This window comes from Oncorhynchus tshawytscha, linkage group LG02, assembly GCF_018296145.1.
Source record: "Oncorhynchus tshawytscha isolate Ot180627B linkage group LG02, Otsh_v2.0, whole genome shotgun sequence".
Taxonomy (NCBI): Eukaryota; Metazoa; Chordata; class Actinopteri; order Salmoniformes; family Salmonidae; genus Oncorhynchus; species Oncorhynchus tshawytscha.
The window spans coordinates 9,029,183-9,056,540 of NC_056430.1; the positions used below are offsets into that span (position 1 = coordinate 9,029,183).

The following is a 27,358-nucleotide window of genomic DNA, read 5'->3' on the forward strand; positions in this document are numbered from 1 at the left end:
GGTACAATACGTTAACTCACTGTCATGACTAACTGGATCACTGACTATACGTTTGATGTTTCTGATATTAAACAATGTGTGATTGTCTCTCAGGGCAACGCTGGTTCTGATGGACCACCTGGTAGAGATGGATCCACTGGAATCAAGGGTGACCGTGGTAACACCGGTCCTGCTGGTGCTCCTGGCTCCCCAGGTGCTAATGGTTCCCCCGGCCCCGTCGGCCCCACCGGCAAGCAGGGAGACAGGGGAGAGGCTGTGAGTATACACCCGAAATCACTCCCATAACATCCCCAATGGCACCCCGTAGAAGCCTTTTAACACCCTAAAACCCCCTCTCTTGAGAGGTGAATAACCCAGGCCATGTTATTGTTTTCTGTCTATTTTCTCTTGCCAGGATAAACTGGATATGTGATTGAGTTCAGTCGATATATTCATAATGTTTTTATTATCCATAAGGTTCTCAGATATACCGGTTTACTCAGATACTAATGTATTGCAGCCCTTCCTGACCCTGTGTCTGTCTCTTGGCTGTTCTCTAGGGAGCTCAAGGGCCCGCTGGACCTGCCGGGCCTGCTGGAGCCAGAGGAATGGCTGGACCTCAAGGACCCCGTGGAGACAAGGGTGAGGCTGGAGAAGGTGGAGAGAGAGGACAGAAAGGACACAGAGGATTCACTGGTCTGCAGGGTCTGCCCGGACCTCCCGTAAGTACCCCCCTAATCTCCCTGTACCCCCCTTATCTCCCTATACCCCCTAATCTCCCTGTAACCCTAATCTCCCTCTACCCCTAATATTTCTGTACCACCTAATCTCCCTGTGCCCCTAATCTCTTTCTGTACCCCCTAATCTCCCTCTACCCCTAATCTTTCTGTACCACCTAATCTCCCTCTACCCCTAATCTTTCTGTACCCCCTAATCTCCCTCTACCCCTAATCTTTCTGTACCCCCTAATCTCCCTGTACCCCTAATCTCCCTGTAACCCTAATCTCCCTCTACCCTAATCTCCCTCTACCCCTAATCTCCCTATACCCCCTAATCTCCCTATACCCCCTAATCTCCCTATACCCCCTAATCTCCTATACCTCCTAATCTCCTATACCTCCTAATCTGCCTATACCCCCTTATCTCCCTATACCCCCTTATCTGCCTATACCCCCTTATCTGCCTATACCCCCTTATCTCCTTGTACCCCTAATCTGCCTATACCCCTTAATCTCCCTATACCCCCTTATCTCTCTATATCACAAATGTCTCTATATCACAAATGTCTCTATCATTGAAATGTCCCTTTAGCCTTTACCTGTAGTTGTGTATGTCCTATAGACATTGTCTCACCTTGTCTCTCCCCATAGGGTCAATCTGACCTATAGACATTGTCTCACCTTGTCTCTTCCCATAGGGTCAATCTGACCTATAGACATTGTCTCACCTTGTCTCCCCCCAGAGGGTCAATCTGTCCTATAGACATTGTCTCACCGTGTCTCTCCCCATAGGGTCAATCTGTCCTATAGACATTGTCTCACCTTGTCTCTGCCCAGAGGGTCAATCTGTCCTATAAACATTGTCTCACCTTGTCTCTGCCCATAGGGTCAATCTGTCCTATAGACATTGTCTCACCTTGTCTCCCCCCAGAGGGTCAATCTGTCCTATAGACATTGTCTCACCGTGTCTCTGCCCATAGATCAATCTGTCCTATAGACATTGTCTCACCTTGTCTCTCCCCAGAGAGTCAATCTGTCCTATAGACATTGTCTCACCTTGTCTCTCCCCATAGGGTCAATCTGTCCTATAGACATTGTCTCACCTTGTCTCTCCCCATAGGGTCAATCTGGAGACCAGGGTGCCTCTGGACCTGCCGGACCAAGTGGATCAAGGGTGAGTATAGACAGAATGATTAACAACTCTTACATAGAGGTTTGAGATGTACCCTTCCTTATTGTCAGCCAAAGAGCATGGCAGGCAGAGCTCTATTCTACAGTACAGTACATCTGAATCCTTGTGTTCTGTTTAGGGACCTCCCGGACCCATTGGTCCCTCTGGAAAGGATGGTTCCAATGGTATGCCCGGCCCCATCGGACCCCCGGACCCCGTGGTCGCTCTGGAGAGACTGGTCCCTCTGTGAGTAACGCTCTCATCTCCCATCTATCTCTCAATTTATCTTAGTACTAGAGAGGAGAGAGGAGGAGAGGAGAGGAGAGGAGAGGAGAGGAGAGAGAGAGAGAGAGAGAGAGAGAGAGGAGAGAGAGAGAGAGAGGAGAGAGAGAGAGAAGAGGAGAGAGAGAGAGAGAGAGAGAGAGAGAGAGAGAGAGACACAGAGAGAGAGAGAGAGAGACAGAGAGAGAGAGAGAGAAGGGTAGGAAAAAGAAGAGGAGGTGAGAGGAGGGGAGAGGAGAGAGAAGAGGAGAAAGCAGTGTGTGACATGGTGCAAATCTCAAATCACCCCCTATTCCTCGTATAGTGTGCTACCTAAGTAATGCCCTGTGTATGGAGCAGGGTGTCATCTGAGACGGCAGCCAGCTATATAAACACCTGATGCCAGCTGTACTTTATGTCCCCTCTGCCCTGTGCTTTATGTCCCCTCTGCCCTGTGCTTTATGTCCCCTCTGCCCTGTGCTTTATGTCCCCTCTGCCCTGTGCTTTATGTCCCCTCTGCCCTGTGCTTTATGTCCCCTCTGCCCTGTGCTTTTCCTCTTCTGTAATACCTATGGCCCTGGTAGCAGCACATCACCAGTAGCTCGTAGTCTAGCGTCTTGGTTTTCCAATTTCTTCTGTCTGTGTTTTCTCAGGGTCCACCTGGAAACTCCGGTCCCCCTGGTCCTCCTGGTCCTCCCGGCCCTGGTATCGACATGTCTGCCTTCGCTGGTCTGTCTCAGCCTGAGAAATCCCCCGATCCCCTGAGGTACATGAGGGCCGACCAGGCCTCCGGAAACCTGAGGACGCACGATGCCGAGGTGGACGCCACGCTCAAGTCTCTCAACAACCAGATTGAGAACATCCGCTCCCCCGAGGGCTCCAAGAAGAACCCTGCACGTACTTGCAGAGACCTGAAGCTGTGCCACCCAGACTGGAAGAGTGGTGAGTGATGGGATAGGAGCGAAGAATGGCTCTTTGTTTTAGGGGTCAAGCAACATGACTTGACCAGGAAAAACTCAGGGCCCTAAAGTTTCTCCTGCTCAGGTGACGTTTCTCCTGCTCAGGTGACGTTTCTCCTGCTCAGGTGACGTTTCTCCTGCTCAGGTGATGTTTCTCCTGCTCAGGTGACGTTTCTCCTGCTCAGGTGACGTTTCTCCTGCTCAGGTGACGTTTCTCCTGCTCAGGTGACGTTTCTCCTGCTCAGGTGACGTTTCTCCTGCTCAGGTGACGTTTCTCCTGCTCAGGTGACGTTGCTCCTGCCCAGGTGACGTTTCTCCTGCTCAGGTGACGTTTCTCCTGCTCAGGTTACGTTTCTCCTGCTCAGGTGACGTTTCTCCTGCTCAGGTGACGTTTCTCCTGCTCAGGTGACGTTTCTCCTGCTCAGGTGACGTCTCTCCTGCTCAGGTGACGTCGCTCCTGCCCAGGTGACGTTTCTCCTGCTCAGGTGACGTTTCTCCTGCTCAGGTTACGTTTCTCCTGCTCAGGTTACGTTTCTCCTGCTCAGGTGACGTTGCTCCTGCCCCCACTGATTAGGTCGGGCAAAAATTCCATAATATTTAGGGAAGTCTAGAAGATTCTGTCTTATTCAAAAGAGAAAGTAAATATAAACATATGTATTGTAGTACAGAGTACTAGAGAGCTGATTCAATCTGAGACGTTTTCTGTCTCCTCCGTCTGTCTGCAGGAGAGTACTGGATCGACCCTAACCAGGGCTGCACCATAGACGCCATCAAGGTCTACTGTAACATGGAGACCGGAGAGTCCTGTGTCTACCCCAAGCCCGCCAGCATCCCCAAGAAGAACTGGTGGTCCAGCAAGAGCAAGGCTGCCAAACACATCTGGTTTGGAGAGACCATGAACGGAGGATTCCACGTGAGTCACCCTTCAATCTCTTGTTTCGGCTCTCTTCTATATATTATCGTACAATCGTGATATTTTTTTCCCCCTTTTCAATCTCAGGTGACATCTGTTATGTGTGCAGTGCACTTATTTACTCAAGCCTCTCTGTGATTTGTTTCGGTCCTTTAGGGTATTCCTGTTTTTTGTTTTACTAAAATACGACACAATTACTTTTTTACGTACATTATCTCAATCAATGCCACTAAGTCCGTTCAAAATTCTGATTTAGTTCTGATATAATGATGTCATTGATTCTTACATCCCTGTCTCCCTGTTCCCTCTCACTAGTTTGAACCATTGACATTGTAATATGATATCCATTGTTGAACCGTTCCTAACCTCCCTTCTCCCCTCCTCTCTACCTGCTGCCCTCTACAGTTCAGCTATGGCGATGAGAGTCTGGCAGCCAACACGGCCAGCATCCAGATGACCTTCCTACGGCTGCTGTCCACCGAGGCTAATCAGAACCTCACCTACCACTGCAAGAACAGCGTGGCCTATATGGACGGGGCCACGGGAACCTGAAGAAGGCCGTGCTGCTCCAGGGCTCCAACGACGTGGAGATCAGAGCTGAGGGCAACAGCCGCTTCACCTACACCGTTATGGAGGACGGCTGCACGGTGAGAGGATGCAAACACACCCACACACACACACACACACACACCCACACACACACACACACACACACACACACACACACACACTCTCTCATACAAACACACCCACACACACACACACACACACACACACCACACACACACACACACACACACACTCTCTCATACACACACACACACACACACACACACACACACACACACACACACACACTCTCTCTCTCATACATACACACCCACACACAGGCAACAGCCACTTTGCATACAATGTGATGGAGGATGGCTGCACTGTGATGAAAACACACGGAACAGTTTTGAGACTATTTAACCCCAACCCACAAATACACTCATTCACTGTCCCCTATCAATGTCTATAACATGTCTATAACATATCTATAACATATCTATAACATGTCTATAACATGTCTATAACATGTCTGTCCCCTATCAATGTGTATAACATGTCTGTCCCCTATCGATGTCTATAACATGACTGTCCCCTATCAATATCTATAACATGTGTATAACCTATCTGTCCCCTATCAATGTCTATAACATGTCTATAACATGTCTGTCCCCTATCGATGTCTATAACCTATCTATAACATATCTGTCCCCTATCAATGTCTATAACATGTCTATAACATATCTGTCCCCTATCAATGTCTATAACATGTCTATAACATGTCTGTCCCCTATCGATGTCTATAACATGTCTATAACATGACTGTCTCCTATCGATGTCTATAACATGTCTGTCTCCTATCGATGTCTATAACATGTCTGTCCCCTATCAATATCTATAACATGTCTGTCCCCTATCGATGTCTATAACATGTCTATAACATATCTATAACATGTCTGTCTCCTATCGATGTCTATAACATGTCTATAACATATCTATAACATGTCTGTCCCCTATCGATGTCTATAACATGTCTATAACATATCTATAACATGTCTGTCCCCTATCGATGTCTATAACATGTCTATAACATGTCTGTCTCTCTGTCCCCTATCGATGTCTATAACATGTCTATAACATATCTATAACATGTCTGTTCCCTATCGATGTCTATAACATGTCTATCCCCTATCGATGTCTATAACATGTCTATAACATGTCTGTCTCTCTGTCCCCAGAAACATAAAGGGACGTGGGGAAAGACAGTGATTGAGTACAGATCCCAGAAGACCAGCCGGCTGCCCATCGTGGACATCGCTCCTGTGGATATTGGAGGAGCGGACCAAGAGTTTGGTGTTGACGTCGGCGCAGTTTGCTTCTTGTAAAGAAAGAGGGATGAAAAGAAGGAGAAGTAGAGGGGAAAAACACATAAAATATGAGAGAGAGGAACACACGCTTCTATCAAAAAAAGGAAGAATGAAAGAAAGAATAGAGAAAGATCAAGACACTTTTATATAATTTTTTTTGTTTAAGTAGAAAGTGCTTTTTCCAACTAAGTCCTGCACTGAATGGCACCGGCAATATTCATCTGGGATTTCGTGGCCTTCCAGTCTCCCTCCATCAGACCCCCCTCCCATGGTGCCCCAGCCCTCCCTCCACCCCCCACCCTGGGAGCACCACCCCACTAACAAGAAGGATCGAGGAGAAGAGGAGAAAAAGGAGAAAGAGGAGAAAGAGGCAGCGTGCCAAACAATGAGTTGGTGTTATTTATTTATTGTTCAGGTGTGGGTCCCAGGTGTGTTAGGACTGAGTGGGTGTAGCCTGTAAAAAGGCCCCACCCACAACAACATACATATTCTATCAGTTCCCCCTTTTTATGTTCCTCCTCTATACCTCCACACCCTAAATATTATATAAATTCCAAACCAAAAAATCTGGCAGTGTGATAAGTGCAGGTGTTCCTACTTCCAATCGCCGCCCCAGTGTGTATCAGGAAGTTGCTGTGTATTATAATAAAGTCAAATGGTGCTATTGTTGTAAAACAAGTCTGTATTCTTTAACAACCAGATACTAATGTATTAGTGACATGTTTATAATGTGTGTACATATATGTATATGTGTGTATACATATATATATATGCATTTTTCAGAGTGGTAAATGTTGCTTGCCCCCCCCCCCCTCCCTCCAACCCAACCCTGCCCCTTCTCCGTGGTAACCCAATGACACAAAAACCATGTCCATAATATATTTTGTAAAGAGACATGTTCAATTCGGAATCAATCCGAGCTCTAAATTTATTTTGTTTTTTTTAAAATTTTGTTTTAATTATAATATTTTAAGCTACCTCACACACACACACAAAAAAAATAAACAACAGAGCAAAGTTAAATCCTGTATCCAAGTTTACAAATCCAGCTTTGGCAATCTTCTCTTTGGTGCATTAGACCCCATGTTGTGAGAAGCCCAACAGAAGTTGACTTTGACCGTTGACCTATCCCACTCCACTTCCTCCCATAAACCCCCTGCTGTCCCCTCACACAGGAAGTACTTTCTGCCCTGGTAGGAAGTACCTCGGCCCTGGCCATGCCCCTCTAGGATCAGGAACGGGATATGGCTTTTTGACTTGATATCACGACTGGACAATCCAACCCTCATCTACACACAGAGGGAAAGCACCACGACCAGGGCAGAGGGTGTGCATTCGTTTGTGAGGGGGTAGTAAATATATTTTTTTATATTAATAATAATAGTAATATTGTTAATAATAACATCATTACTATTATTATTATTATTATTAAATATGATGATCATGATTTTGTTTTTGTTACGGTTTTGATTCATGTAAATTGGAAATAAAAGAAAAAAAAACAATTAACAGGCTGAAGTCGCTTTGCATTTTATTGATTTTTGTTGTTGTTGTTGTTGTTATTCACCCCCCATAATGCTCCAGAGAAGAGTGTGTGTGAGGTTGGGTGCTCTGGTGGTGTGGGTGTTTTTTGGGGTTGTTATTCACCCCCCATAATGCTCCAGAGAAGAAGTAAAACATATCTGGGAAGATTATTTGTTTCTGAAACCTGAAAGTATGATTGAACTTTGTTGTTGTTGTTGATGTTGTTGTTGTTGTTGACGGTATTATATTCCCAGAGATAGAAGCCGTACCAAATCTAGATTCTGTGTCCTGATTGGGTCTTTCCGTTGGTCTGTGTGTTTGAGCTAAATGCTCATCGAGGGGTGGAATGTAGTCAGAACACACAAGGAGAGACCATGGATCACAAGTGGGTGGCACCCCATTTTATTTGTTGTTTTCTTCATCGGAGAGAGTATGCAACAGTTTGTGAGGAGGTGCGAAGTTCATATCATGTACTATTTTGTCAAATGTAAAAACCTTTTTTCAATATTTTCAGATTCTTTTTTAAGCATGCTAGATAAGAGAAGGGAAACATTTCCAAACGCTATCGTCAGTAACTGTATGAACTGATTGTCATCCTGTCTTTACATTTTTTTCCCTTTTCTTTCCTGACCTTTCACCTTTCACCGTAGCAATAAAAGGTAGAAGCTTTTCTCTAAACAACACAGAGCCACGTTTCTTTTATTTTTTCTATATATATATTTTTATTTTTCCCCCGTAATTTGGTTTTAAAGTTCATTTATTATTTGATGTATTGGTTCCCGAATCTACGATGTCGTCGTCTTTGTTTAGATTAATGATTGACATTTAAAACAACAGGAGAAAAACGAAATCAGCAAGACGAAAATACATCACAAATAAACCCCGTTGTAAAAATGACACAGAAGGAGACATGCTTGGTTCTTGTTGTCTGGGTTATTGGCATCTCCACAGACCGGTTTTGTCACTCAGGTTGTGGTATTCATTGTAGCCTATGACATAAAACATTTACACTACAGTTAATGACAGGACAGTGCAATCAATTAAAGGAGTTGGGTTATCATTTAAAGGGGCGGTGCTATATGAACAGTGCTATCATTTAAAGGGACTGTGCAATCATTTCAATTAACAGTGCTATCACTTAAATTGACAGTGCTATCACTTAAATTGACAGTGCTATCGTTTAACTTGACAGTGCTATCATTTAAATTGACAGTGCTATCATTTAAATTGACAGTGCTCTCTTTGAAATTGACAGTGCTCTCATTGAAATTAACAGTGCTCTCATTGAAATTGACAGTGCTCTCATTGAAATTGACAGTGCTCTCATTGAAATTGACAGTGCTATCATTGAAATTGACAGTGCTATCATTTAAATTGACAGTGCTCTCATTGAAATTGACAGTGCTATCATTTAAATTGACAGTGCTATCATTTAAATTGACAGTGCTCTCGTTTAAATTGACAGTGCTCTCATTTAAATTGACAGTGCTCTCATTTAAATTGGCAGTGCTATCATTTAAATTGGCAGTGCTATCATTTAAATTGACAGTGCTCTCATTGAAATTGACAGTGCTCTCATTGAAATTGACAGTGCTCTCATTGAAATTGACAGTGCTATACCACAACCTGTGTTAGAATGGAACTCTGAATGCCACAACATTACATACACACACAATACAAAACCTCTTAGGGTTTGTCTGAGACAAAAGGAATAGGAATATCTCCATAGAAACGTACCACATATAGGCTACTGTACAAACAGTTTTTTTTTTCACGAAACACATAATATCCTTTTCTGATTGATATAGCAACAATATGGTACAGGACTCATTCTCAATCAATAATGTCAGAAAAAAAAAGTCATTCAACGTATTACACATTCACCTGAATGCTTTCATTTAGTTCACAACATTCAGCTATTCGGTCTGGATCGCTGAAGCGTTACAGATTCTGCGATATACATTTTAAGATCCTTTCCCATTGAGCTGGCATGTGCAACGTTTACCGTGAATGCGGTCTCCGCTAAAGCGGGAACATTGCCTTTAAATTAGGTTGTAACGCTGAACTTCCATGACTGAATAGAGTCCCTAGTTTCAATCCATGACGTGTTCGCGGACACTGCATTCACGGTAATAGCTGCATATTTCGGCTCAATCGGAAATATCTCAAAGTCAACTGTCTCTTTAAACTCACTTCACTAACAATAAGAAAGTCCAGGAGGAAAATATAGGACCATAACTTTAACCACACAGACAGAAAACCAGTCCTTAATAAAACATCACTAAGAAGATACGTTAGGATCCACAGAAACAAAGCATTTCTTTAAAAAAAAAAAATTTTTAAAGTTTGTTTCATTCGTCTGATAATTAACATTTATCTTTGTTGAAAATTATTAAATCAATTCTAAAATCAGGTCTTCATTTAATTTCTCTGCTTCCGAGACAGATGATACCCTGCCGTCATACACTAGCCTCTCCCACTTGGCCAATTTAGAAATGATTGCTTGTTACGTACTTGATGACTAAAAACGGATTCATCACCTGCTTCCTAGGGCCAGGGTAGAACAGCAGGAAGGAACGGATGCAGTGCGGATTGAGGGATTAGTGGGGTTTAATATAATTATAACTTTATTTGTATAGCGCTTTTCGATACAAGTAACATGCTTCACAGCGTAAAATAAAATCACTAAGCATCTTTACAAAAGTGTGTCTTCGGTAAGGGATTTAAAAAGAGGCACTGAATCTATAAGCCTGATGTCCTCTGGCAGACCATTCCAAAGTCTCGGGCAAATGCCCGATCTCCTTTAGTTTTCAACCTAGACTTTGAATTGGTCAACAGTGGCCTGCCAGAGAATCTCAGGCTGTGTCCTGGCTCGTAGGGTGATAAAACACAGGATATGAATGTAGATGACTGGCTGGTTCAGACTCAGTGACCTTGTAGAGTGAGAGGTTAAATAGCCTTCACTGATCATCAAGGGCTGGAGAGAGATAAAGTAGGACTAATCATCCCGAACACTAAACAACATCACATGCCTTTGGAACCTGATATACAGAATAGAAACAGACAGTCCCTCAGGTTATATGTTTGTAACGATCTGCTTATCTGTCTGTCAAAAATAATTTGGTCAAAGTGAGTGTTCCCTATTAAGAGTACAATGGAAGATGAAAGCCACCAGTATTGAAGATGAAAACCACCAGTATAAAGCCACCAGTATTGAAGATGAAAGCCACCAGTATAAAGCCACCAGTATTGAAGATGAAAACCACCAGTATAAATGCCACCAGTATTGAAGACGAAAGCCACCAGTATTGAAGATGAAAACCACCAGTATAAAGCCACCAGTATTGAAGATGAAAACCACCAGTATAAGATGAAAGCCACCAGAATTGAAGATGAAAGCCACCAGTATAAAGCCACCAGTATTGAAGATGAAAGCCACCAGTATAAAGCCACCAGTATTGAAGATGAAAGCCACCAGTATAAAGCCACCAGTATTGAAGATGAAAGCCACCAGTATTGAAGATGAAAGCCACCAGTATAAAGCCACCAGTATAAGATGCCACCAGTATAAAGCCACCAGTATTGAAGATGAAAGCCACCAGTATTGAAGATGAAAGCCACCAGTATAAAGCCACCAGTATAAAGCCACCAGTATTGAAGCCATATTGAAGATGAAAGCCACCAGTATAAAGCCACCAGTATTGAAGACGAAAGCCACCAGCATTGAAGATGAAAGCCACCAGTATTGAAGACGAAAGCCACCAGTATAAAGCCACCAGTATAAAGCCACCAGTATAAAGCCACCAGTATTGAAGACGAAAGCCACCAGTATAAAGCCACCAGTATAAAGCCACCAGTATTGAAGACGAAAGCCACCAGTATAAAGCCACCAGTATAAAGCCACCAGTATTGAAGATTGAAAAGCCACCAGTATTGAAGATGAAAGCCACCAGTATTGATGATGAAAGCCACCAGTATAAAGCCACCAGTATAAAGCCACCAGTATAAAGCCACCAGTATTGAAGATGAAAGCCACCAGTATTGAAGATGAAAGCCACCAGTATTGAAGATGAAAGCCACCAGTATTGAAGATGAAAGCCACCAGTATTGAAGATGAAAGCCACCAGTATTGAAGATGAAAGCCACCAGTATTGAAGATGAAAGCCACCAGTATAAAGCCACCAGTATAAAGCCACCAGTATAAAGCCACCAGTATTGAAGATGAAAGCCACCAGTATTGAAGATGAAAGCCACCAGTATTGAAGATGAAAGCCACCAGTATTGAAGATGAAAGCCACCAGTATTGAAGATGAAAGCCACCAGTATTGAAGATGAAAGGTGCTGATCAATATTGTCTTCTCTGTTTCTTTCTTCTTCTGGTCTTTCTCTCCATTTGGACAGCGTTAAAGCTGTGCATATGCCAGTGGATACAAAAAAACTTATTTTTTTTGTATAAATGTAGTTAGGGCAGAAATATATAAATAATCATGGAAAAGTAGTTACAAAAATAAAATGCTGTAATCATTTAATTAAAGTCAAAGTTGTTATAGATAGTCCATTTTCAATTAACAAACTCCATCCCAATACATAGACATGAATTGTCCCTACGGCCTTTTCGTAGGCCTTCTCTTGGTTGTTTTTGTAAGAGACTGTGTTCTCAATAACCTACCTGATTAAACAAAGGCAATAAATAAATAGTTCAGAGACCAGTGCTTATCGTGTCTGTCTCCGTGACTGTTTTCCTCGGACTGGGCAAACTCTTCAGATACTCCAGATGTCTTCTGGTCTCAGCCTGGTTCTGTCTCACGTAGTAGACCACATAAACAATGACCATGAAGAACCACACGAACATGGTCACCAGCATAGCCACATCCGTGGTCTTCCGCTGGAGATTACAGAAGTTCACCCCAGAGTCGAGCAACTTAACCAGCGGTTGACCGGCGTGCTCCCCTGCACCCCCTGGATCCTCCCAGCGACTCACCTCCCCGGCGCTCCTCACCGAGCTCTCACACACGATCCCGTTGACCGTCTCCGGCTCTAGATTTAACGTCTCCATCAGCTCCTGCAGGGTACAGTCGCAGTGCCACGGGTTGTGGTAGAGGCGCGTCTTGGCCCGCGTGGAACTGAACTCGTCCCGGCTGGCCTGGCGTAACAGGTTGTGTGAAAGATCCAGGAGACGGAGCTCTGAGCTCAGGTGGCGCAGGGCCCCGGAGGAGAGGGTGTCGATGCGGTTGTGGGAGAGGTAAAGCTCCCTCAGGTGGGTCAGCTCCCTGAAGGGAAGGTATATAACAAGAGGAAGTGTCAGAAACATCATAACTAGACCTGGAACTAAAACCAAAATGGGAGCCAGATATGAATTAAAATGAAAGAAAATTGACAGTGCTCTCTTTTAAATACATACATTAATTCATTCATTAATCAATGAATAAATGAATTAAATGAACTAATAACAATAATGAAGGTGAATAAAAAAATCCCAATTGTTATCTTCCTTGCCTAAAGGCGCTCTCAGGGAGCGAGCGGATGTAGTTCCTCTCCAGGTGGAGGGTGACGGTGTCAGGAGGAAGGCCCTGGGGGAACTCACGGAGACCAGCGTCCGTACACAGCACCATGCTGCTCTCCCACACACAGTGGCAGCTGTCAGGGCACTGGGGGAACACTGGGGAGAGTAGGAGGAGCAGGACCAGCAGGGTGAATGACCAGCCTCCCAGGCCTCGACCCAGGTCTCTCCCAAGCCTTGTCTCCTGCCCCAGCCATGTCCTGGATCTCTGCCCTCTCTCTCTCGCCCTCCCTCTCTCCAGTCTTCTCTCTTTCCCAAGCTTTGTGCCCAGCCCTCCTCTCTCCAACACTTTACCCAATCCTCTCCGCAGCCCCAATCCATCTCCTCCATGACATCCAGTCCTCCCGCTGAGGCACATGTCCTCACCATAGCCCCCGACACACCCCAGGTCCAGAGGGAGATGCCAGGGCCAGCAGAGCCTGGTGGAACAGAACAGAAAACAGCATGAAGAAGAGGCTATAGAACACACAGAACATCCACAGGAGGTGAGTGGAAAGTTCATACAGTACACCCACATCCACAGATGTTGGAGTGAAAGAACACATGGGAGGAACTTTGATTCGTGGAGAAGAAAAAGAACACATGGGAGGAACTTTGATTGGTGGAGAAGAAAAATAACACACTTTGGGAGAAACTTTGATTGGTGGAGAAGAAAAAGAACACATGGGAGGAACTTTGATTGGTGGAGAAGAAAAAGAACACACGGGAGGAACTTTGATTGGTGGAGAAGAAAAAGAACACATGGGAGGAACTTTGATTGGTGGAGAAGAAAAAGAACACATGGGAGGAACTTTGATTGGTGGAGAAGAAAAAGAACACACGGGAGGAACTTTGATTGGTGGAGAAGAAAAAAAGAACACTGTAAGCAAATCCACTAAAGAACACACAGAAAAAAACGAATTTGGCTTTAAGACAGGAGCTGGATACGTTCTGTAGATGTTCACCAGGAAAGTTGTTTTGTTATGGCAATGATTCAACCCTTACGTGACAAGGACCTTAGGACTTTGAACATAATGACCTGAGGGTTGACATTTTCTTATAATAATCACTCTTGGGAGTTGGGAGCATCACAGGGGTGTCTCTGTCCATGGTCATAGAGTTTGTTAGGGCATACAGAGAGAGGAGGGGTGAAAGCAAGCAAGAAAAAGCAGTGATCGGTTGAAGAGTCTGAGCACTGATGGAGGGATTGTGCATTCCTGGTGTAACTCGGGCAGTTGTTGTTGCCATCCTGTACCTGTCCTGCAGATGTGATGTTCGGATGTACCGATCCTGTGCAGGTGTTATTACACGTGGTCTGCCACTGTGAGGACGATCAGCTGTCCGTCCTGTCTCCCTGTAGTGCTGTCTTGGGCATCTCACAGTACGGACATTGCAATTTATTGTCCTGGCCACATCTGCAGTCCTCATGCCTCCTTGCAGCATGCCTAAGGCACGTTCACGCAGATGAGCAGGGACCCTGGGCATCTTTCTTTTGGTGTTTTTCAGAGTCAGTAGAAAGGCCTCTTTAGTGTCCTAAGTTTTCATAACTGGGACCTTCATTGCCTACCGTCTGTAAGCTGTTAGTGTCTTAACGACCGTTCCACAGGTGCATGTTCATTAATTGTTTATGGTTCATTGAACAAGCATGGGAAACAGTGTTTAAACCCTTTACAATGAAGATCTGTGAAGTTATTTGGATTTTTACGAATTATCTTTGAAAGACAGGGTCTTTAGTAAAATAGTAAAATCAAGAAAAACCCTTATATGAGTAGGTGTACCAGTCAAAAGTTTGGATACACCTACTCATTTAAGGGTTTTTCTTTAAAAAATAAATATATGTATGGAAGTTCTGGCAGCCATTGCCAGGACTGGCAGCCATTGCCAGGACTGGCAGCCATTGCCAGGACTGGCAGCCATTGACAGGACTGGCAGCCATTGACAGGACTGGCAGCCATTGACAGGACTGGCAGCCATTGCCAGGACTGGCAGCCATTGACAGGACTGGCAGCCATTGACAGGACTGGCAGCCATTGCCAGGACTGGCAGCCATTGACAGGACTGGCAGCCATTGACAGGACTGGCAGCCATTGACAGGACTGGCAGCCATTGCCAGGACTGGCAGCCATTGACAGGACTGGCAGCCATTGACAGGACTGGCAGCCATTGCCAGGACTGGCAGCCATTGACAGGACTGGCAGCCATTGACAGGACTGGCAGCCATTGCCAGGACTGGCAGCCATTGACAGGACTGGCAGGACCATTGCCAGGACTGGCAGCCATTGCCAGGACTGGCAGCCATTGCTAGTGTACCCATGAGTTTAAAGGGATACTTCCAGGAGTTCATCTGACTCTGGGGAAGTACATCAATAGCATCATTGCCAAAATCCTAAAGTATTCTTTTAACAGTCAAAATTGCTAGAGTTAGAGGTTCCAAAATGATTCTATGGATTATATGTCTATGGCCACAAACCACAAAGCAACAAGATGTTCTATATTTGGCACAGTCGCTACCCAAATTGCAGTCTTCCCGACTGTAAGTGCTTGTGATGAAATGTAATCCCAATAAATAGTTTATAAACTAGTGATTCTCTGTGGCTAAATGATGCTCTCTGGTCTAGTATAACTAGTGATTCCCTGGGCTAAATGATGCTCTCTGGTCTAATATAACTAGTGATTCCCTGGGCTAAATGATGCTCTCTGGTCTAATATAACTAGTGATTCCCTGGGCTAAATGATGCTCTCTGGTCTAGTATAACTAGTGATTCCCTGGGCTAAATGATGCTCTCTGGTCTAGTATAACTAGTGATTCCCTGTGGCTAAATGATGCTCTCTGGTCTAGTATAACTAGTGATTCCCTGGGCTAAATGATGCTCTCTGGTCTAGTATAACTAGTGATTCCCTGGGCTAAATGATGCTCTCTGGTCTAGTATAACTAGTGATTCTCTGTGGCAAAATGATGCTCTCTCGTCTAGTATTTTGAATGATTTATGTCTGTTCATACAGGAAGGAATATCATTTTGGGGCAAAATTATTAAAATGTATCATGGGGTGCTTCAGCCCCTCCAGCAACCCTCCCTCCGGCAGCTATGCAGGAGACAGAGGAGATTAAGGTTCAGGACAATAAAGGTCACTGGGTAAAGGGGAATAAAAATACAGATTAAGCCTGTTCGTCTGAAAAATCCTCCTTGTCACATAGTCACAACTAGCGACCAAAGGCCCATAGAGAGGATGACATTAATGGTTGCATCTCATTGTTATGAAGGAAATGGCCATCACTTGTATTTATTTATTATTCAATAACCAGCCACATATTATAGACTAGTTCCTATATAGTACACTACTTCAGTAACCTGTAAATATAGTAATGATGTAAATATATCACTAGCCACTTTAAACAATGCTACCTTATATAATGTTACTTACCCTACATTGTTCATCTCATATGCATACGTTGATACTGTACTCTATATCATCGACTGCATCCTTATGTAATACATGTATCACTAGCCACTTTAACTATGCCACTTGGTTTACATACTTATCTCATATGTATATACTGTACTCGATATCATCTACTGTATCTTGCCTATGCTGCTCTGCACCATCACTCATTCATATATCCTTATGTACATATTCTTTATCCCCTTACACTGTGTATGACAGTAGTTTTTTTTGGAATTGTTAGTTAGATTACTTGCTCGTTATTACTGCATTGTCGGAACTAGAAGCACAAGCATTTCGCTACACTCGCATTAACATCTGCTAACCATGTGTATGTGACAAATAAAATTTGATTTGATTTGATTTGATTTAACCTAGTTCCTATTTAGTTACCTAGTTCCTATATATAGTCCGTTACTTTAGTTACCTAGTTCCTATATAGTACACTACTTCAGTAACCTAGTTCCTATTTAGTTACCTAGTTCCTATATAGTGCCCTACTTTAGGTACCTAGTTCCAATATAGTGCCCTACTTTAGTTACCTAGTTCCTATATAGTGCACTACTTCAGTAACCTAGTTCCTATTTAGTTACCTAGTTCCTATATAGTGCCCTACTTTAGATACCTAGTTCCAATATAGTCTGTTACTTTAGATACCTAGTTCCAATATAGTCTGTTACTTTAGATACCTAGTTCCAATATAGTCTGTTACTTTAGATACCTAGTTCCAATATAGTCTGTTACTTTAGTTATCTAGTTCCTATATAGTCTGTTACTTTAGTTATCTAGTTCCTGTATAGTCTGTTACTTTAGTTATCTAGTTCCTATATAGTCTGTTACTTTAGTTACCTGGTTCCTATTTAGTTACCTAGTTTCTATATAGTGCCCTACTTTAGTTACCTAGTTCCTATATAGTGCTCTACTTTAGTTACCTAGTTCCTATATAGTCTGTTACTTTAGTTACCTAGTTCCTATATAGTGCACTACTTTAGTTACCTAGTTCCTATATAGTCTATTACCTAGTTCCTATATAGTGCCCTACTTTAGTTACCTAGTTCCTATATAGTGCACTACTTTAGTTACCTAGTTCCTATATAGTCTGTTACTTTAGTTACCTAGTTCCTATATAGTGCACTACTTTAGTTACCTAGTTCCTATATAGTCTGTTACCTAGTTCCTATATAGTGCCCTACTTTAGTTACCTAGTTCCTATATAGTCTGTTACTTTAGTTATCTAGTTCCTATATAGTCTGTTACTTTAGTTACCTAGTTCCTATATAGTGCACTACTTTAGTTACCTAGTTCCTATATAGTCTGTTACCTAGTTCCTATATAGTGCACTACTTTAGTTACCTAGTTCCTATATAGTCTGTTACTTTAGTTATCTAGTTCCTATATAGTCTGTTACTTTAGTTACCTAGTTCCAATATAGTGCACTACTTTAGTAACCTAGTTCCAATATAGTGCACTACTTTAGTAACCTAGTTCCAATATAGTGCACTATTTTAGCAACCTAGTTCCTATATAGTCTGTTACTTTAGTTACCTAGTTCCTATATAGTGCACTACTTTAGTTACCTAGTTCCTATATAGTATGTTACTTTAGTTACCTAGTTCCTATATAGTGCCCTACTTTAGTTAGCTAGTTCCTATATAGTGAACTACTTTAGTTACCTAGTTCCTATATAGTCTGTTACTTTAGTTACCTAGTTCCTATTTAGTTACCTAGTTCCTATATAGTGCACCACTTCATCTACTGGGACAAGAGAAGAGGAAGAAGAGGAGGCCTGAAACTACAATCTATACTGACCTCTCTTACTGCTATGAATCATCAGATTTACTGGTTGCAGTAAATGGGAGATGTCAGAAAGACAATCCTCATATTTTTCCTATAACGCGACAATATGGATCTGAGAACTGTACAAATGATACGTCTGTGACATCAATATATACAGTATACATATGTTTACATACTTATTAAATCTGTCTGTGACATCAATATATACAGTATACATATGTTTACATATTTATTAAATCTGTCTGTGACATCAATATATACAGTATACATATGTTTACATATTTATTAAATCTGTCTGTGACATCAATATATACAGTATACATATGTTTACATATTTATTAAATCTGTCTGTGACATCAATATATACAGTATACATATGTTTACATATTTATTAAATCTGTCTGTGACATCAATATATACAGTATACATATGTTTACATATTTATTAAATCTGTCTGTGACATCAATATATACAGTATACATATGTTTACATATTTATTAAATCTGTCTGTGACATCAATATATACAGTATACATATGTTTACATATTTATTAAATCTGTCTGTGACATCAATATATACAGTATACATATGTTTACATATTTATTAAATCTGTCTGTGACATCAATATATACAGTATACATATGTTTACATATTTATTAAATCTGTCTGTGACATCAATATATACAGTATACATATGTTTACATACTTATTAAATATGTATGTAAAACATTTACGTTTGACATTTTATCCAGAGTGCCGCACAGTGCATTCATCTTAAGATAGCTAGGTGAGACAACCCCACATCACAGTCTACACCTGCATTGTTTGCTGTTTAGGGTTTTAGGCTGGGATTCTGTACAGCACGTTGTGCCATCAGCTGATGTAAGAAGGGCTTTATAAATACATTTCATTGACTGATTTGATTGAAATATAAAGTACATCACCATTCCATTCCAGCTAAACAACAGATTGTTTTTTTACCTAAAAAAAAACACACATTTTAATACACATCTAAAATCTGTAAATAAACAAATCTGAGAACACTAATATTTTACACACATTTTTTTTATTTTGTGGATATAGCATTTTGGAAATAAACTCTTCACATGCTCTCTTTCATACATACATGACAATATTTCAACACAACAGACATTACCAGCCTCTTATCCCATCTCCTGCCTCTACATACCCCCTCCACCCATCCATCCCTCCCTCCCTCCCACTCACCCTCCCTACACACCCTCTATCTATCTATCCCTCCTCTCTCCATCCCTACCTCCCTCCCTCCCACACACACATCTGACAAGCATGACATTACATTCAACTACACTCTCTCTCATTAATTGACCATTGAATCCACCTCCCAACAGATCATCCTAACTCATGTTCCAGTGATGATACATCTCTGTGTTTTATAGTAGTCAGGGACATTAACTGCGTTCCAAATGACACCCTATTCCCTATATAGTAGCACAGTGTACAACCAGGGCCCTGGTCAAACGTAGTGCACATTACAGGGACTAAGGAGCCGTTTGGGAATCAGACTGCGACATTAGACACAGTGGGATGTGTGAGTACCACTGCTGATACTCTATACCAGACCAGCACATTAATCCTCCCTCACAGTGTCCATAAGCACACAGCTAGAAGAGATACAGATCCTGGGCTGGGCTGTGGTTGGGTTGTGGGCTGGGCTGGGCTGTGGTTGGGTTGTGGGCTGGGCTGTGGTTGGGTTGTGGTTGGGCTGTGGTTGGGCTGTGGTTGGGCTGTGGTTGGGCTTTGTGGGCTGGGCTGTGGTTGGGTTGTGGTTGGGCTGTGGGCTGGGCTGTGGTTGGGTTGTGGGCTGGGCTGTGGTTGGTCTGTGGGCTGGGCTGTGTCTGGGTTGTGGGCTGGGCTGTGGTTGGGCTGTGGGCTGGGCTGTGGGCTGGGCTGTGGTTGGGCTGTGGTCTGGGCTGTGGTTGGGTTGTGGGCTGGTCTGTGGGCTGGGCTGTGGTTGGGCTGTGGGCTGGGCTGTGGTTGGGCTGGGCTGTGGGCTGGGCTGTGGGCTGGGCTGTGGTTGGGCTGTGGGCTGGGCTGTGGTTGGGTTGTGGGCTGGGCTGTGGGCTGGGCTGTGGGCTGGGCTGTGGGCTGGGCTGTGGGCTGGGCTGTGGGCTGGGCTGGGCTGTGGTTGGGCTGTGGGCTGGGCTGGGCTGTGGTTGGGCTGTGGGCTGGGCTGTGGTTGGGCTGTGGGCTGGGCTGTGGTTGGGCTGTGGGCTGGGCTGTGGTTGGGCTGTGGGCTGGGCTGTGGTTGGGCTGTGGGCTGGGCTGTGGGCTGGGCTGGGCTGTGGTTGGGCTGTGGGCTGGGCTGTGGTTGGGCTGTGGGCTGGGCTGTGGTTGGGCTGTGGGCTGGGCTGTGTCTGGGTTGTGGGCTGGGCTGTGGTTGGGCTGTGGGCTGGGCTGTGGGCTGGGCTGTGGTTGGGCTGTGGTCTGGGCTGTGGTTGGGTTGTGGGCTGGTCTGTGGGCTGGGCTGTGGTTGGGCTGTGGGCTGGGCTGTGGTTGGGCTGGGCTGTGGGCTGGGCTGTGGGCTGGGCTGTGGTTGGGCTGTGGGCTGGGCTGTGGTTGGGTTGTGGGCTGGGCTGTGGGCTGGGCTGTGGGCTGGGCTGTGGGCTGGGCTGTGGGCTGGGCTGTGGGCTGGGCTGGGCTGTGGTTGGGCTGTGGGCTGGGCTGGGCTGTGGGCTTGGGCTGTGGGCTGGGCTGTGGTTGGGCTGTGGGCTGGGCTGTGGTTGGGCTGTGGGCTGGGCTGTGGTTGGGCTGTGGGCTGGGCTGTGGTTGGGCTGTGGGCTGGGCTGTGGGCTGGGCTGGGCTGTGGTTGGGCTGTGGGCTGGGCTGTGGTTGGGCTGTGGGCTGGGCTGTGGTTGGGCTGTGGGCTGGGCTGTGGTTGGGCTGTGGGCTGGGCTGGGCTGTGGTTGGGCTGTGGGCTGGGCTATGTCTGGGTTGTGGGCTGGGCTGTGGTTGGGCTGTGGGCTGGGCTGTGGTTGGGCTGTGGGCTGGGCTGTGGTTGGGCTGTGGGCTGGGCTGGGCTGTGGGCTGGGCTGTGGGCTGGGCTGTGTCTGGGTTGTGGGCTGGGCTATGGGCTGGGCTGTGTCTGGGTTGTGGGCTGGGCTGTGGTTGGGCTGTGGGCTGGGCTGTGGGCTGGGCTGTGGGCTGGGCTGGGCTGTGGGCTGGGCTGTGGGCTGGGCTGTGGGCTGGGCTGTGGGCTGGGTTGTGGTTGGGCTGTGGGCTGGGCTGGGCTGGGTTGTGGGCTGGGCTGGGCTGTGGTTGGTCTGTGGGCTGGGCTGGGCTGGGCTGTGGGCTGGGCTGTGGTTGGGCTGTGGGCTGGGATGGGCTGTGGGCTGGGTTGTGTCTGGGCTGGGCTGTGGGCTGGGCTATGTCTGGGTTGTGGGCTGGGCTGTAGTTGGGCTGTGGTTGGGCTGTGGGCTGGGCTGTGTCTGGGTTGTGGGCTGGGCTGTGTCTGGGTTGTGGGCTGGGCTGTGGGCTGGGCTGTGGGCTGGGCTGTGTCTGGGTTGTGGGCTGGGCTGGGTTGTGGGCTGGGCTGTGGTTGGGCTGTGGGCTGGGCTGTGGTTGGGCTGTGGGCTGGGCTGTGGTTGGGCTGTGGGCTGGGCTGGGCTGTGGGCTGGGCTGTGGGCTGGGCTGTGTCTGGGTTGTGGGCTGGGCTATGGGCTGGGCTGTGTCTGGGTTGTGGGCTGGGCTGTGGGCTGGGCTGTGGGCTGGGCTGTGGGCTGGGCTGGGCTGTGGGCTGGGCTGTGGGCTGGGCTGTGGGCTGGGTTGTGGTTGGGCTGTGGGCTGGGCTGGGCTGGGTTGTGGGCTGGGCTGGGCTGTGGTTGGTCTGTGGGCTGGGCTGGGCTGTGGGCTGGGCTGTGGTTGGGCTGTGGGCTGGGATGGGCTGTGGGCTGGGTTGTGTCTGGGCTGTGGGCTGGCTTGTGTCTGGGTTGTGGGCTGGGTTGTGGGCTGGGTTGTGGGCTGAATATTTGGCTGGGTATTGGGCTGGGCTGTTGGCTGGGTTGTGTCTGGGTTGTGGGCTGGGTATTGGGCTGGGTTGTGTCTGGGTTGTGGGCTGGGTATTGGGCTGGGTCTGGGTTGTGGGCTGGGTATTGGGCTGGGTTGTGTCTGGGTTGTGGGCTGGGCTGTGGGCTGGTTTGTGTCTGGTTTGTGGCTGGGTTGTGGGCTGGGTTGTGTCTGTGTTGTGGGTGGGTTGTGGGCTGGGTTGTGGGCTGGGTTGGGTTGTGGCCGGGTATTGGGCTGGGCTGTGGGCTGGGTTGTGGGTGGGTTGTGGGCTGGGTTGGGATGTGGGCTGATTTGTGGCTGGGTTGTGGGCTGGGCTGTGGTTGGATTGTGGGTTGTGAGCTGTGGGCTGGGTTGTGGCTGGGTTGGGCTGGGCTGGGTTGTGGGCTGGGTTGTGGCCGGGTATTGGGCTGGGTTGTGGGCTGGGCTGTGGGTTGGGTTGTGGGCTGGGTTGGGCTGTGGGCTGATTTGTGGCTGGGTTGTGGTTGGATTGTGGGTTGTGGACTGGGCTGTGGTTGGATTGTGGGTTGTGAGCTGTGGGCTGGGTTGTGACTGGGCTGTGGCTGGGTGGTGCTGGTGAATATGACATGCGTTTGTCCTAGTTGGAGCATTCTAGTGTGGATAATTACACAGCTGGAAGAGACACAGCTTGGGCTGGGTTGAAGTTACAATATTTAAAACCCACCACTAGTGTGCATGGCCAAAGAGCTCTATTTTCATGTTATCTGACCATAGCACCACTTGGAGTTTGCTAAACGGCATTGGAACTTGGAACTCCGAGCGGTGCTATGGTCAGATGACATGAAAATAGAGCTCTTTGGCCACGCATACCAGTGATGGGTTTGGTGTTCAAAAACAGAAGCATACCTACTGTAAAATATGGTGGTGGATCTTTGATGTTATGGGTCTGTTTCGCTTCCACTGGTCCTGGGGTCCTTGCTAAGGTCAATGGCATCATGAACTTTACCAAGACATTTTAGGCCATTTTGCAATGTCCATGTCAGCCTCCCAACGTGTTCTCCAAGCTCTTAAAACAGTCTAGAAAAAGCCTCAGTGTTGTTATCCTCCCAAGAGGAGGGTGCTGAAGTATTGAAAACAGGGGTGCCAATAATATTTTTCTAATTTTTTTTTGTATTACTTATTAAATAAAATCTCTTTCTCTCAGCAATTGTATTGGATATAATCATTGGACTAATATATTTTTTTCTACACAGTCACCAACATGCTACAGTATAGTTTTATTTTCCCTGTCTTGACAAGAAGATGGTGTACAGCCCAGACCAGGCGACTTCTGACCATGGACTACAGTCAGGGCCAAAAGTATTGGTCCCCTTGATAAAGATAAGCAAAAAATAATGCAAAGATGGAAATATATTGTATGCAACAAACAAAAACATGTATAAATTATAATATGTTATACTGAGTCTTGGTTAGAATCTGTGTAGAGTATCAACTGTGTTGTATGTAATCTATCTCCTGTCCCAGCAAGGAAGAGCAAACTATGGTAGCAAGACTCCACTGTTAGAGTCTGATCTATAACTGCAGGAGAATATTCTGTGTTTGTTCCTCCCGTGGTTCGAGACCTGGCCTCAGTTGGTGCTGGGCCAGCAAGGAGACACAAAGTTCAGTCAGAATGTGATGTAAGATTACATGTGCTGTAAAAATAGACTGGATACTACTTATCTCTTGGCTCAGTCAGTAAAAACAAACTACGGTAGAAATACTCTTCAGTCGGTATCAGTCAGACTGCAGGAGAATATATTCCACGATCGTATCTGAGTTGGTTAGAATCTGGGCTTGGGTTTTATCAGTGAGGAAAAAAATCAAACTTCAATCGGAATATGACTGCGGGAGAATAGATAACATCTGTTCGGTCTGTTTATCAAATGAAGGGACAGAACTCGACATGTGACATGTGCCTTAGCCTGGGAAATAGACCCGTCTTACATTTTTCAACACATTTGTCCATTTACCAAAGTGGTGATTGGTATCCTCCTCTGGGTCTGGTTAGAATCCAGGCTGAAATATCAGCTGTGTATTTGTTTCATATGTGCTTGTATTGCATTGTTTTATTAAATATTTGAGTGATTCAAGTAGACACTTTTATTAAAATGATTCTTTATATAATCATAATCATCTTCATCATTACAAATCCTATCCTATATAAGGGACGTTTTCCATTTCGCAGTCCACATCGAACTACATTCTGGTTTGACATAGATGGGATAGCTGGTAACGTCACGAAAACGACACGTACTCTTCAACGGGGCTGAAATCTGAGAGTTGTTTTGATTCTGGATGGCCAGATAGCTACTAACAATGACAAGAAACTGTCATGTGGGGAATCGTCAGTGACGGATTTCAGCTAGTTTCATGTCTGGGTTTTGAGGTGTTTTGACTGATTTCATGTCAATGCTGATATGACTAAAATTCGCTAGCTAACCAACTAATGTAACAATGTGTTTGAGAGACATCAGTGCTCATTGTGAAAATGTATTTATGTTTTCAATGAACATTGAAGATTAAATAAACTGTAGTTGTCAATCTGAGCAGTGGCCACACCCACACCCACACCCACACACACACACACACACACACACACACACACACACACACACGTATGTACACACACACACGTACTATCAGAGGCCATAAGAATGTCCACCGAGTGAGTCCCATATACTGCCTGTCTGTCTAACTGCCTGACAGACAGAAAGTAGCTTCAGTGCATTATAAACCCGTTATAAACCCGTTATAAATCCGTTATAAAGTTCTGTTAGAAGACAGCAGCAATTCAGGGAAAGCTATCACACCAATTAACACAATTGAAAACAATCAATCGGTGCATTTTGTGGAACCCACAAGAATGACAATTAGAGAGAGTGAGTGTGAAAGAGAGAGAGAGGAGAGAAAGAAAGCGAGAAGGATATAATCGAGCGTGAGAAAGGAGAAATGACAGGCTCAGCCAATGCTGTTATCACTTCCATTTCCCCAGGGCAGTTAATGAGGAGAGAGAGAAAGAGAGAGAGAAAGATAAATAGGGAGAAAAGAGATTGAGAGATAGGAAGAAAAGAAAGAGAGCGAGAGAGAGAGAAATAGAGAAGAGAAATAGAGAGAGAGAAAGAGAGAGAGAAGAGAGAGAGAGAGAAAGAGAAAAGGAGAGAGAAATAGAGAGAAAATAGAGAGAGCAAGAGAGAGAGAAATAGAGAGAGAGAAAGAGAAAAAGGAGAGAGAAATAGAGAGAAAATAGAGAGAGCAAGAGAAGAGAAATAGAGAGAGAGAAAGAGAAAAAGGGGAGAAATAGAGAGAAAATAGAGAGAAGAGAGAGAGAAAAATAGAGAGAAGAGAAAGAGAAATGGGGAGAAGAGAGAGAGAGAAATAGGGAGAAGAGAGAGAGAAAAATAGGGAGAAGAGAGAGAGAGAAATAGGGAGAAGAGAGAGAGAGAAATAGGGAGAAGAGAAAGAGAAATAGGGAGAAGAGAGAGAGAAAATAGGGAGAAGAGAGAGAGAAAAGAGAAGAGAAGAGAAAAATAGGGAGAAGAGAGAGAGAAAAATAGGGAAGAAGAGAGAGAGAAAATAGGGAGAAGAGAGAGAGAAATAGGGAGAAGAGAGAGAAAAAAAGAGAGAAATAGAGAGAAAATAGAGAGAGCAAGAGAGAGAGAAGTAGGGAGAAGAGAGAGAAATAGGGAGAGAAAATAGAGAGAAAATAGGGAAGAAGAAGAGAGAGAAATAGAAGAGAGAGAAAATAGGGAGAAGAGAGAGAGAAATAGGGAGGAGAGAGAGAGAATAGGAGAAGAGAGAGAGAGAGAAAGAAAGAGAGAAATAAGGAGAGAGAGAAAGAGAGACATAGGGAGAGAGAGAGAGAGAGAGAGAGAGAGAGAGAGAGAGAGAGAGAAATGTAGGAGAAACAGTGAGACTGGCACAAACAGTGAATGATACCTTCCTAGTGAGGAACATGCAATTGACCATTTAGTCTCAGCTACACCGTCTGTATGAATGAATGTTCTATTAGCAGAAGTTACTGGCTCAATTTACAGGCTGTTATTGAATTCATTCAACAGTCATTTATTTTCCTTTTAAACCTTATACCCTTTAGCTACTGGTGTATAGTCTACTGTAAAGTGGTATTAGTCTACTGTATAGAAGTAATATAATAGACAAGTAATATAATAATTTAGCTGGAAAAATAAATAATTCCATGTTTGAAATCGGTCTATCTCAAAATCATGTAGTTGTTAGGTTGACATAGGCTAATGGGATAATCATGCAGTAATCATTGCAGAAAATGTTACTTAAAAACACTTCTATAAGAAATCACTTTAACCCATAGTTTGGTAATAATAAAGAAATAGGCGATGAATTCAACCCAGAGACAATTATCCTGCATCTAATATGTCAATAAATAATTATGAAAACAGAAAAGATAATTGAATTTCCTACCTGTGACACGTAATTAACCGCCAAAATTCTTCTTCAAGTTGGAATCCACACGCAAAGATGTTGACTACGAGGTTCGGTCTGACTCTGATGTGTCCGACACGGATTTGTAATGTGGCTATTCTTTAATATGACAGAGCGTCAAACATTAATCCGGTTGTCATCATAGAACAATTCTGTCACTGTTATCACATCTCTCTCTCTCTTTCTATTTCTCCCTCTTTCTCTCTTAAAGGGGCCGTTGTGTGATGTGTTGTCCCTCCCTCTTAAAGGGGCCGTTGTGTGATGTGTTGTCCCTCCCTCTTAAAGGGCCCGTTGTGTGATGTGTTGTACCTCCCTCTTAAAGGGCCGTTGTGTGATGTGTTGTCCTCCCTCTTGGGCCCGTGGAAAAAAGATGAGACATAGAGCAGTCTGTGTATCACCTCCCCCATTAAAAATGTAGTTACAATTATATACATTTAACACCATGAAGTCAAATACAAAAATCTGATTTGGTCTTTACACATTTTTGTTTCCGCCAAATAAACATTGAGAGGAAAATAGAAAGTAGGCTAAAATCAAATAATCCAAGAGTATTGATTGGGCTATTGATTATTGATCGTAAAACCCAACTATCTGGTCAGTCCACCAGTCATGTCGTGACCTGAAAAAAAAGTTTAGA

The 27,358-nt window shown here is 44.7% G+C and overlaps 2 protein-coding genes across 2 annotated transcripts in view; one reads left to right on the top strand and one right to left on the bottom strand.

The window, feature by feature from the left end:
* Positions 1–8,123, top strand: part of LOC112238339 (collagen alpha-1(II) chain-like) — a 108,904-nt gene extending 100,781 nt beyond the window's left edge. The window contains 10 exon segments of the mRNA XM_042329976.1: positions 94–255; positions 540–701; positions 1,819–1,872; positions 2,009–2,078; positions 2,081–2,115; positions 2,784–3,072; positions 3,815–4,002; positions 4,408–4,540; positions 4,543–4,649; positions 5,790–8,123. Of these exon segments, the coding sequence (XP_042185910.1) occupies positions 94–255; positions 540–701; positions 1,819–1,872; positions 2,009–2,078; positions 2,081–2,115; positions 2,784–3,072; positions 3,815–4,002; positions 4,408–4,540; positions 4,543–4,649; positions 5,790–5,936 (1,347 nt within the window). The 3' untranslated portion in view covers positions 5,937–8,123.
* Positions 8,124–11,372: 3,249 nt separating this feature from the next.
* On the bottom strand, positions 11,373–26,911 carry LOC112238338 (leucine-rich repeat-containing protein 3-like). Its single transcript, XM_024406914.2, has 3 exons — positions 26,701–26,911; positions 12,939–13,421; positions 11,373–12,712 (listed from the first exon to the last, which is right to left on the bottom strand). The coding sequence occupies exons 2-3, from the start codon at positions 13,358–13,360 to the stop codon at positions 12,142–12,144; spliced, it is 993 nt and encodes a 330-aa protein (XP_024262682.1). The 5' UTR covers positions 13,361–13,421; positions 26,701–26,911; the 3' UTR covers positions 11,373–12,141.
* Between the last annotated feature and the right edge of the window lie 447 nt (positions 26,912–27,358).